The sequence below is a fragment of the Sarcophilus harrisii genome, chromosome 4 (genome assembly GCF_902635505.1).
Source record: "Sarcophilus harrisii chromosome 4, mSarHar1.11, whole genome shotgun sequence".
Classification (NCBI taxonomy): domain Eukaryota; kingdom Metazoa; phylum Chordata; class Mammalia; order Dasyuromorphia; family Dasyuridae; genus Sarcophilus; species Sarcophilus harrisii.
In genome coordinates, this window is record NC_045429.1 from 455,444,784 (window position 1) to 455,456,403 (window position 11,620).

Genomic DNA, 11,620 nt, shown 5'->3' on the forward strand with positions numbered 1-11,620 from the left:
GCCATGTGGCCCTGACCACCAAGGAGCTCCCAGCAACCCTTGGGCTTGGCCCAGACCCCTCTGGGTCCTGAAGCTGGTAGAGGCTAGGAGGGCCTCCCCTTCTCATTCAGCCCTCTGAGGCCACGGTGCTGCTCTCCAGGAGGGCACCCAAGCGGAGGGAAGGCAGGGGCCCAAAGAAAAGTGGGGGTTCCTCTCTTCCCCCCCACCCCCCCCACCTTCAGAGCCTGCTGGGGCTGCAGGAGGAAGCCAAGCCAGGACCACGTGATTTTTCACCGTTCATTTTTTAATAGCAAAACTAGGCTGTGAACTGGGATCTGTACATTTGGCTCCCAGGTTGGGTAGGGTTGAGGTCACCCGGGAGACCCTCCTCACACACATACCATCAAATGCAGCCCCCCCCCCCCCCATCCCCAAGATCCGGGGAGCAGGAGGGGAGGACGAGGAGGCGCTTCCTCCAGAGACCGAGGTTTCTGTCCCGTGCTGGCCTGTGGAGTCGGAGCAACGTGGGCATGTGGAAAGGGGGCACCCGTGTGGCCGGGATTCTCTGCCCACTCTAAAGGCCTTCATAAATAAAACTTCACAGTAGCTAAGAAACGCCAACTCCCGGTCACTGGCCCCGGGTGTCCACACCTGTCCACAGGAGGGCAGTGTGGCCGGGGCCAGGCTCGGCCCGGCTCCCGGCAGCTCTTGGAGGCTTGGGAGTCATTGGCTGGGACATCCAGCACCCCAGGCCCGAAAGGTTTCCAGAGAGGGGAGCCTTTGAGGTAGTTGAACAGCTTTACTTCTCAAGGCAATGAGAGGCTCATGCTCTGGGCGAGCCCGTGGGGGTCCCGCTCAGCGGGCACACTGTGGGGGACACTTAGTGGAGGTGTTTTGTTTGTGGAAGGGCCTCAGGGGTCCCTGGGGCCTAGGCCAGCCTCAGCCTGCAAGGCCAGACACCTGAGGCCTGCTCCCCGGGACCGAACATTGCCAGGGTTGTACCTGGGGAGCCGCTGTGAGAGCCAGAGGGAACACCGGGTCCCCCCCAGTCATCATCCACCTGCCCCATCCCCGACTCGGGGGGAAGGTGAATCTCTTAAATTTTAAAAGGCTGGGACCTTGGGCTTGGGGACCCGGCCCCTGACCCCAGGGCCCGAGCCTGCCCATTACCTGAGGTCCCAGTGGCTTGTGGGAACGGGGGGGGGGGGGGGGGGGGGGGGGGCTCCCCAGCTGCCGGTCCAGCCCAGGGCAGTAGCTAGAGCACCTGCAGCTTGCGGGAGCAGGTGAGGTTGCCGTGCACCAGCTCCCACATGCGCAGCAGCTCGGCCGGCAGCAGCTTGTGCACCACCAGCATGGAGCGGAAGAAGCAGGGCTCCTTGTTGAGGGCGCTGCTCTTGTTCCGCATGATGCCGAACGTCTTGAAGCCCATGTGCGCCGTGGGCCGCACGCCCAGCGCCTGCAGGCACATGCCCAGGAAGACGTCGTCGATGGGGTAGAGCTCCAGGCCCTGGGAGGCGCGGAAGAGGCGGCGCGCCAGCCCGCCGGCCATGAGGAAGCCCCCGCCGCCCGCGTAGGGCGGGTACACGTTCTTGCTGTAGAGCGCGCCCGGGATGTAGTACTTGTTGTCCTTCTTGCGGATGGGCCGTGCGCGGAAGAGCACGTCGCCCACGAAGAGGTTGTCCTCGGGCCGCTGGTCGGCCAGGAACTCCAGCAGGTTGTCGGGGCTGACAAAGACATCATCGTCCCCCTTGAAGATGAAGCGCACGCCGGGGCAGAAGGCGTCCTGCCACTTGAGGAAGTGCACCTCCTTCAGCGTCAGGTTGAAGAAGGTGTCCAGGAAGTCCCACTGCAGGATGTCACCGTAGAGCCGGTCCTCGAAGGCCAGCAGCTGCTGGTAGTGGGCCCGCTCCTCCTGCTTGGAGGCCGTGCCCAGCAGGAAGAGGGTGCGCACGGCCCCCCGGCCCCCCGGCGCCGCGCGCTCCCGCCCCCAGGTGCGCCGGATGGCCTCGCGCCGGTCGTGCTGCGTGATGATGGACTTGACCACCACCAGCAGGTAGACGTCGCCGGCGCACTTCTCGGGGTGGTTCATCAGCATGGGGAAGTAGCGGCAGTGCCGGTACAGGAGGAACTGCTGGAAGTGGGGCTCCAGGGCCTGGAACCAGGCCTGCCCGGACAGGTTGGTGTTGGCCGAGCAGTTGGAGGCCACCACGTCCCAGACGGGGGCTGTGGCCACGGTGGGCGCAGGGCTCGGGGTCTTCCCGGAGAACTTCCAGAACCCCGCATAGGCCGGCTTGGCCAGGTGGGAGGATGAAGGGTAAAGGAACTGGCCCGGAGCCAGGCCGCGCTGCAGCACGGTCAGGGCCACGAGCAGCAGCAGGGACAGGCCCGCCGAGCGGTACAACGTCTTCTTCCTAGGAGCAAGGAGGGAGCAGCGGGTCAGGAGGGCTTCCCGCTTCCTGTCCCCCGAGGCCACCTCCGCCGCCTGCCACTGAGCACGGCGATCCCAACAGGTGGCAGCTGGGGAAACCGAGGCAGGCTGAGGGATCACATCCAGCGACACTCAGACCTTCCTAACTACAGGCCCAGGACCCTACCCACGGAGCCACCGGGCAGCCCCGGGGGACTAGGCTTTCCCTCCCCAGTGCCCAGCCCTCCATCGATGCCCGATTCCTTCGGGGACTTCCCATGTGTCTGGCCCACCAGGAGCTGGCTGGGGAACAGAGGAACAGGGACTATGGCATTAGCCCATCTGTCCCTTACGAATCATTGGCTCTGAGGTCTTCCCCTTCCCGTGTGGGGAAGCTGCTCCGGCCGCCCGTTTCCTGGTCTCTCGGCTCACTTGGTTGGCCCTCACTCTGCACATCATGATTTCCTAAAAAGCCTCATTTCCCCAGGGGCGGAGGGACTTCCTACCCACGGGACACAGCCCTTCTGCCGAGGGATACGGGCCGAGCGGCTGGGACCAGGCCCCCGGGCAGGATGGGGATCCCGAGCCAGGCCTGCCCTCTGACCTCCCACTCTTGCCACGGTGGCCTGGGGGCAGGGTCAGCAAGCCAGGCCCTCAGTTCTGTCTGACCGTGTATTTTGTCACGTGTCATGTGACCCACAAGAGGCTTACCGGCTAAAAGGGCAGTGGGAAGGCTACATACGCAAGGCCGTGTCAGTACCAAGGACAGGGGGTACCTGCGTAGTCAGGTGACCACAGAGCTGGAAGGGGCCTCATCTTACAGAAATCTGCCAGAGCCACAGGGCTACAAGGTCCTTAGGGGCCTTCTAGATGAGGAAACTGAGGCAGGGAATTAGGTGCCTAGAAATTTGCCAAAACCACAGATCTAAAAGTGATCTTTTACACCTTAGAAGCCTTGAACTTAATTTGCAGATGAGGAAACTGAGGCAGAGACAGATAATTAGGATTTTGCAAAAAGGACAGGTCTAAGGCAGGGAGTGGCCTTTAAAGCCATCTAGGTGAGCCCAATTCACAGATGAGGAAACTGAGGCAGAGTCTTGCCCAAGGCCACACGGGCAATAAATGGCAAAGTCAATATGCCAGCTGAGCACTTAACCCGGCGCCCCTCGGGGTCCCCATCGGAGACCCCGGAGCCATCGCCCAGGAGGCCTGTGAAGCTTCTGGATCCTCTAGGAACAGCTGGCAGTCACGGAAGGGTCCGACGTGTTTGCTCAAACGTTAACAGACAAGAAGCCTCCCCCCGGCCTCCCACCCGAGGCACAGCCCGGTGAAGGGGGCTCTGGCCCAACCCGGGCTCCCCCAGACATCCGTGACCCCCGCGGGCTGGGGGGGGGGGCTGTGCTGCAGACGGAGGGCACCTTCCTACCAAGCCCCCCTGGCCCCGAGGGAGCCGGGCTTCTCTGGCCCAGAAGTCATCCCGCCCACCGGGCCAGGGGCAGTGCCTCCCTGCCCCCCTCCCCCGCCAGACCTTTCTGCTGGGGGGGGGGGGTGAGGAGGGGCGCCCGAGCTCCCCCATCCTGGCGGCCGCTGGAGTTGGGAGCCCAGGAGAGACGGGCTGGTCAGAGGCCGGCCCTGCCGGGAAGCGGGCACCCGTGCGCCCCTCCCTCGCCCCCCGCGGCCCCTTGCCACCGCGGGGCCTTGAGGAGAGAGCCAGAGGCAGCGTGCGCCTGTGCGGAGCGGACACTGCGCGCTTCTCTTCCCGCCGCTGGAAGTTCTCTCTGGGAATCCGACTGCTCCCCTCCGGGAGACCCCGTGGCCCCCTCCCTCGCAGCCCCCAGCGGGAGTCCCCAAGCCCTGGGTTCAAATCCGGCTTCAGATCTTTCTAGCGATTCGCTTCATTCAAATGCAAGTATTCGGGGTGTGAGCTCCTCCCGCCCCGGGAGCACAGGCGGCCCCGGCTTCGGCAGAGGAAGAAATAGAGGTGGGGGGCGAGGGTGGGGCGGGGATCCGATCCCGGAGACCTTGGGAGAGGCCGGGAAAAGGCAGGAGGGCCGAGCTCCTCCGCTCCCAGCCCCGGGCGCAGCTCGCTCAGCCCTGCCCTGAATTTGTAAAACAACTAGGGGAGGTCGGGGAGCCTGGGCATTTTCCTGGTCCTGTCTCGGCCCGGCCAGAACTGGTCGGGCCGGGCCGGAAAAGGCGCGGCCTCCTTTACAGAAGAGGAAACTGAGGCAGGGGTTATGAACAGAGCGGGGCCGGGAGACAGGGCCTCTCCCGCGCGGGCCCTTCCCGGGATGACGGGCCAGCCGGGCCCCTCCCCCCCCCTGCCCCCTCAGCCAGGTGAGCCTCCACCCTGGGCCCGCCTCGGCCTTTCCCCAGCTGAGCCCGCGACTGCAGGACCGGGTGGGGAGCCTCCCGCCTGCAGGGGCAGGGGCAGGGGAAGGGCCTAGCCCCCTCCCACCTGCCCTCAGACCCCTTCGGGGCAGCGGGAGGGGGAGGCTGAAGCCTCCGCCCCCAGCTCCTGGCTAAAGGCCGCCGCCCTGAGGGCGGGCGCTGGGGAGCCCAGGAGGCAGGAGGCCTGCGGGCAGCCGGCCGGGGACTGAGCGGCGGCGCGGGGAGGAGGAGAGCCAGAGGGAAGGGGAGGGACGAGGGCAACACCCCGCCAGCGGGATTCCTGCGCCTGGGGGGCGGAGCATGGGAGGGCCCTGGGGAGGGGCAGGGTATTTTAACCCTTCGCGGCCCGGGCTCGGGCTCCGGCCCCTCCGACCTCGCCGGAGGCTCCGCAGCCTCCGGGAGCATCCTTGAGGCGCTCAGCGCCCGCCGGCCCGGGGACACGGGGGCTCCGAGCCGGCCCGGCCCCTCCCGCGCTCCGGCCCCCCAGGCCCCAGGGAGAATCGCCGCCCTGTCTGCTTCCCGGGCTGAGTCTCTGCTGCTCTCCCCCCTCCCTGGCTCTGGCTCCCTCCCCAAGTCCGGCCTTTTCTGGCTTGTATACATCAGCCCTGCCCCCTGGGTGTGAAGTGGGGACTGGCCTGGTCGTAGTTACTTGTACTCGGCAATTTCGTGGTCTGTTTCCCAGGAGGTTTAGACAATTTTTGTTTGTTTTGAAATTTTTCAGGCCGTTTTTCCCTACCCCCTGACTGATTGTGGGCCCCTTTGATTTCTCCGGTGTTAGGGTTGTAGGAGCGAGGTGTTCCTGGTGTGAGTCTTGCCTTTCTCTTGGGAGGGTCTTTGGGCAGAGGTTGGGGGGGGGTTTCCCATTCCCTGTTTGATTGAGGGGTTTCTCGGAAGGTCTGTGTTTTGCGAGGAGTGTTTGGCGGCCTGGCCAATGCTGGTGTATCGTTTTGCAGAATAGTTTTGGTGGGAGGAGTGGTGAGGGGTGGTTGGTGTGGGAGTTTTTGGGTGGGGGGGGTGTATGAGGGTGGTTTTCTTTTGGTGCCGTGGGAGTTTTGGGGAAGTGGAGGGTATGTGTTTTGTTAGAGCCTAATGGGTGGGTGGGGAGGGTGGTTGGTGTTTTTCTCTTGTTTTTTTTTTTCTTTTCTTTTCTTGTGGTGAGGGTGAGGGAGCGTTTTTGTGGGGTCAGCGGGAGGGGGGGGTATTTTTGTGTTTTTGTGGTGGGAGTTTTGGAATTTATTGAATGATGGAGTGGGTGGGGAAGTAGGGTTCTTTTATTTTGGATATACGGTTGGGAGGACGATGGAGGGATTTGGTGGGGAGTGGGGAAAATAGGGTGGGTTGGAGAAGGGGACGGAAATAGGACTGAAGAAAGGGGTTGGGGGGGGGGATTTAAATAGGTGGGGGTTAGGGGGGACTTAAAAGGTAGGGGCGGGGTGGTGGGGGGGCAAGAATAGGGGTGGGGCGGGGGACTGGAAAGAGAATAGGAAGGGTGGGCCAGTGGGGATAGAATAGGGTTAGGGGTGAAAGGGGAGTTAGGGATTGGGAGAGTGGAGAAATAGTGAGGGATGTTTTGGAGTTGGATTTAGGAGAGGTGGTAATGTGTTGTTTGAGTGGAATGCTTGGAGAATTTTTGAATGTGGATGGGGAGGGGTTGGAATTTTGGTCTTTTGAGGGTATTTTTGGAGATTTTTGTTTTGGTTTGGAAGGAGGGGTGGGAAGGGTTTTGTTGGGGAGTGGAGAAGGGTTTTGAGGGTTTGTGATTTGTGTTGTGTGGGATAAAATGGGAATGGTTTTGGATATAGTACTGCCTGTGACATGTGGGAAATTGAGAAAATATAAGTAGGAGGGGTTTAATACTGGAATGGATTGTTAGAGTAGAGTTTGGAGGGAATTGAACATGGAGTATGGAAATTGAGATGTTTTTAGAATAGAATTTGTATCAGGGATAGGATGGTTCGTAGGAATGGTTAAGTTTTTCTTTTTGGAAAGTTTTGCCTTTATGAGTTTGGGGGGTAAATTTTGCTTGGATTTTGGATGAGTTTTGGGGTTTGAGAGTTTTTTTTAGGTGTTGAGGGGTTTTGGAGGAGGGGATTTGTTTTTTGTTTTTCTTGTTTCTTGTTTTTTTTTTTGGTTTTTGTTTTTCTTGTTTTTCTTTTCTTGTTTTCTTGGTTTTTTTTCTTTTTTTTTGGTTTTTCTTTTTGTTTCTTTCTTGTTTTTCTTTTTTTTGTTTCGAGGGGTTTTGAAGGTAAGCAATACTGGAGTGTGAGGTAGAGAGTTAGAGAACACTAGTGTTTGGGAGTATGGTAGGGTTGGTATTGAATAGGTTTTGGTTTTCTGGTATCTGGGAGTGAGTGAGGGTTTATGGTTTAGTTTACTTGCCAATGACAATTCCAGATTTGTGGTTGTTAGGAAGAAGAAGGGCAGAGCCTTGTTGTGGAGGGGCTGAGTTTGAAAGTGCTTTGTGTGTGCAAGGGCTGGGAGAAATTGAGACAGAGAGAGAGGGAGCCGGACAGAGACAGAAACACACAGAGACAGAGAGAAAGAAGCAGAGAGAGACAGAGAGAAACACAAAAAGAGAGACAGAGAAATAGAGAAACAGAAAGAGAGAGAGAGAAACAGAGGCAGAGACAGGGAGAGACAGAGAGAGACAAACAGGCAGAGACAGAGAGGCAGAGACAGGGAAACAGAAAAAGAGACAGAAATAGAAAGACAAGGAGAGGAAGACAAATACAGAGACAGAGAGAAAGTCAGGGAGAGAGAAAAAGAAACATACAGAGACAGAGAAAGAGGCAGGGAGAGACAGAGAAACAGAGAGAAAGAGAGACAAATAGTGGCAGGGAGAGACAGAGATAGAAACAAAGTCGGGGAGATACAGACAGAGAGACAGAGAAATAGAGAGGCAGAGAGAGACAGAAACAGATGAGAGAAAGAGAGAACAGTTGGGGAGAGACAGACAGAGACAGAGACGGAGAGAGGGAGCGGATTTGCCTTCAGGGAGCTTCTACTTTATCCAGTCCCAGAATTCGCACGCTCTGTCCCCAGTCTGGAATTCTCTTCAGCCTCGGACCCTGACAACCCAGGCCTGGGAGGAGGCGGATTGGGCGCGTTGGATTTTGTGCATTTATTGCAGATTTGGGGTTTCTTTTCTTTTTTTTTTTCTAATGGGGGACGGAGGAGTGAAAACAGTTTCATTTGTAGAACAGAACTCAATCTTAAAACAACCCGGAAGGAAGGTTTGCCTCGGAACCCGGCATCCTCCACCCTGGACCTGCTCTTCCTCCTCCCTGGGAGGTCAGCCCTGCAGAAAACTGGCTTTGGCCGGGGATTTCAGAACCTGGAGAGCGCCTAAACCAACCCCCACGTTGTTCGCTTGTTGGGACCCTTCTTGCCATTTCCTGGCGGGAGATCCTGGGGCGACTGGCCATTTTCTTTGCCAGCTCATTTGACAGAAGAGAAAACGGAGGCAAACAGAGTGAAGGGAGTGGCCCAGGATCATCACTGCACAATCCGGGGCCGATTTGAACTCGGGAAAAGGCGTCTTCCCAGCTTCAGGCCCCGCACCCAGCTAGCGCGCCACTAGGCTGCTCCATTTCACAGATGGAGAAACGAAGGCTGGGTGGGAGAACAGGAAATGTGATTAACCAAGATGGCAGCGTGGGGGGCCTTATGGCTCAGGTCTCTCAGCTTCCCGGCCCCTCTCTTCCCTCCCAGGTTTTACTGGCCGGGAGTCCATCGGCATTATCACTGGAGCATCTGAAGGGATGCCCCGCTTTGGGAAAGGGCCTTGAGTGTCGACCCAGGGTCCCGGCCCCAGCTTTCTTCCCAGATCGGGGATTCCCTGACTTTGTTCTGTTTTCCATTTGAGGAGTGTCTGGAATCCCAGCTGTCCTCTGACCGGAGAGGCCGGGGACAGGTGGGATGTCACACATCCATCTCTAATCTGCCCAGAGATCTCCCCCAGGGACCCCGCGGGCTCCACTGTCTGTCTGCTCTGAAGGGGCCAGCCCAGTCTTCTTCCTGGTGGCCCCAGAGCTGCTCCCACCAGGCCAGCCTCCCGGCCTTCGGAGTCGCCCTGTAAGAAGTGGCCAAGCTAGAGAGGATGGGGGCACTAAAGAGGCCATTCCTCCCCTCTCCCCAGGGTCCTTAAAATCTGGGCGCAGTCCCAGAAGTCAAAAACCCCATCTATAGAAATAAATTGGAAGAGCATAGGATAGTTTACTTCTCAGATCTGTGGAAGAGGAAGGAATTTGTGACCAAAGAAGAACTAGAGATCATTACTGATCACAAAATAGAAAATTTTGATTCTATCAAATTGAAAAGTTTTTGTACAAACAAAACTAATGCAGACAAGATTAGAAGGGAAACAATAAACTGGGAAAACATTTTTACAGTCAAATGTTCTGATAAAGGCCTCATCTCCAAAATATATAGAGAATTGACTCATTTATAAGAAATCAAGCCATTCTCCAATTGATAAATGGTCAAAGGATATGAACAGACAATTTTCAGATGATGAAATTGAAACTATTTCTACTCATATGAAAGAGTGTTTCAAATCACTATTGATCAGAGAAATGCAAATTAAGACAACTCTGAGATACCACTATACACCTGTCAGATTGGCCAGAATGACAGGAAAAGATAATGCAGAATGTTGGAGGGGATGTGGGAAAACAGGGACACTGATACCTTGTTGGTGGAATTGTGAATACATCCAGCCATTCTGGAGAGCAATCTGGAATTATGCCCCAAAAGTTATCAAACTGTGCATCCCCTTTGATCCAGCAGTGTTTCTATTGGGCTTATACCCCAAAGAGATACTAAGGAAGGGAAAGGGACCTGTATGTGCCAAAATGTTTGTGTCAGCCCTGTTTGTAGTGGCCAGAAGCTGGAAACTGAGTGGATGCTCATCAATTGGAGAATGGCTGAATAAATTGTGGTATATGAATGTTATGGAATATTATTGTTCTGTAAGAAATGACCAGCAGGACGAATACAGAGAGGATTGGTGAGACTTACAGGAACTGATGCTGAGTGAAATGAGCAGAACCAGGAGATCATTATATACGTCAACAACGATACTGTATGAGGATGTATTCTGATGGAAGTGGATTTCTTTGACAAAGAGAAGATCTAACTTAGTTTCAATTGATCAAGGATGGACAGAAGCAGCTACACCCAAAGAAAGAACACTGGGAAATTAATGTAAACTGCTTGCATTTTTGTTCTTCTTCCCGGGTTATTTATACCTTCAAAATCCTATTCTCCCTGAGCAACAAGAGAACTGTTCGGTTCTGCACACATAGATTGTATCCAAGATCTACTCTAACCTATTTAACATGTATAGTACTGCTTGCCATCTGGGGGAGGGAGTGGAGTGAGGGAGGGGAAAAATCGGAACAGAAGTGAGTGCAAGGAATAATGTTGTAAAAAATTACCCTGGCATAGGTTCTGTCAATAAAAAGTTATTTAAAAAAAAAAAAAGAACCCCATCTAGCCCAACATTCCCCCTTTACAGATTTGGAAGCTGAGGCCCAACAAGCCTCGGGAACAGAGATTTTTGAGCCAGGGGCCATCTTGGATTATCCTTCATTTTATAGATGCAGTAAACTGAGTCATGGAGAGCAATTTTCCCAAAGACTGCGTCCAGGGTCTTGCAGAAATACATCTGAGAGAGAATTCTGAAGAACAAGGCCACTTCCACTGCCTAGCTAGCTGGGTCTTGAGCCTCAGTTTCCCTCTCTGTAAAGTTGAAGATGATTTCTAAGACCTCTTTTGACTCTGAGAGGCATTTATTAATTCAAAAGCATTTATTGCATTTATTAACTTAAAGGTATTTATTAATTTATTAATTCAAAGGCATTTATTAAATGTATTCATTCAAAAAGCATTTATCAAATGCCTGCCATGTGCTGGGTAATGGGCTAAATGCTGGAGATGCAAAAATCTGACCTCAAGAAGCTTCCATACCATATCTAATGCCATGTCCTGAAATAGCCCATCCTGAGATAGCCCGTCCTGAGATAGCCCATCCTGAGATAGCCCAGAGAGTGAGCCATTTGTCAGTTGGGTGACAATGACCTTCATGATAAAAGGCCTTGTGTACAGGAAAGCCTTGTCCTTCCCCTGCCACTCCTGAGCCGTGTGACTGGGCATCTCTCTGGGCCTGCAGGCCTTCCTCCGCCCAGCCACACTGGACCATGCAGTGTAGATCTGTATGTGTGTGAGGAGGGGCAGGTCCCCAGATAGATTTCTGATCCGGCATCCAGGTGGCTCAGTGGAGCGCGGGGTCTCAGCAGCCGCCACCCCAGGCTGACGTCCGGGTTCTTTGGGGCCTCCTGGCTTTGTGAGACAGGAGAGCCTGGGCCCAGGGGGCATGGCTTCAGCTGCCCTGGCAGACAGTATTAAAAGGAAGCTGCTGCCAGGAGGGACCCGCCCCAGCCCCAGGCTTGGGGACAGGGAGGCTCCAGTCCCGGTGGTGGGGAGCGCGGGGCCCGGAGCCTCGGGCTGGATCCCCCAGCTCCTGCCCTCCTCTGGGGGATGACTCACTCCAAGCACACACACTGTGCTCTTTCAGGATGGAGCCTGGAACAGTGGCCACTTAGTCTTCTTGGCTCCGCCTCCCCGGCCCAGAACTCCCATCTAAATCCTTTCCCATGAACTTCCTCTCCCATCCCGCCATTCCTGCTCCTCTCCTCTCCATGACCCAGGCTCCGGGCCAGCAGGGCAGAGCGACGCCCCTGCATAGAGTCCCTTTATACGCTCAGAACCGTTCCCGGTGCCTTCTGGGGCTGGGCAGACCTGGGCTGGCCGACCAGCAGCAGCTCATCAGCTGGCCAGGGT

General features: G+C 56.2%; 1 protein-coding gene across 1 annotated transcript; it reads right to left on the reverse strand.

The window, feature by feature from the left end:
• Positions 1 to 226: 226 nt before the first annotated feature.
• Positions 227 to 11,155, reverse strand: B3GNT7 (UDP-GlcNAc:betaGal beta-1,3-N-acetylglucosaminyltransferase 7). The gene is made up of 5 exons (XM_031968767.1): positions 10,748 to 11,155; positions 3,098 to 3,100; positions 2,897 to 3,012; positions 2,574 to 2,689; positions 227 to 2,538 (listed from the first exon to the last, which is right to left on the reverse strand). Exons 1-5 carry the CDS (start codon positions 11,153 to 11,155, stop codon positions 1,235 to 1,237), a joined length of 1,947 nt encoding a protein of 648 aa, XP_031824627.1. The 3' UTR covers positions 227 to 1,234.
• Between the last annotated feature and the right edge of the window lie 465 nt (positions 11,156 to 11,620).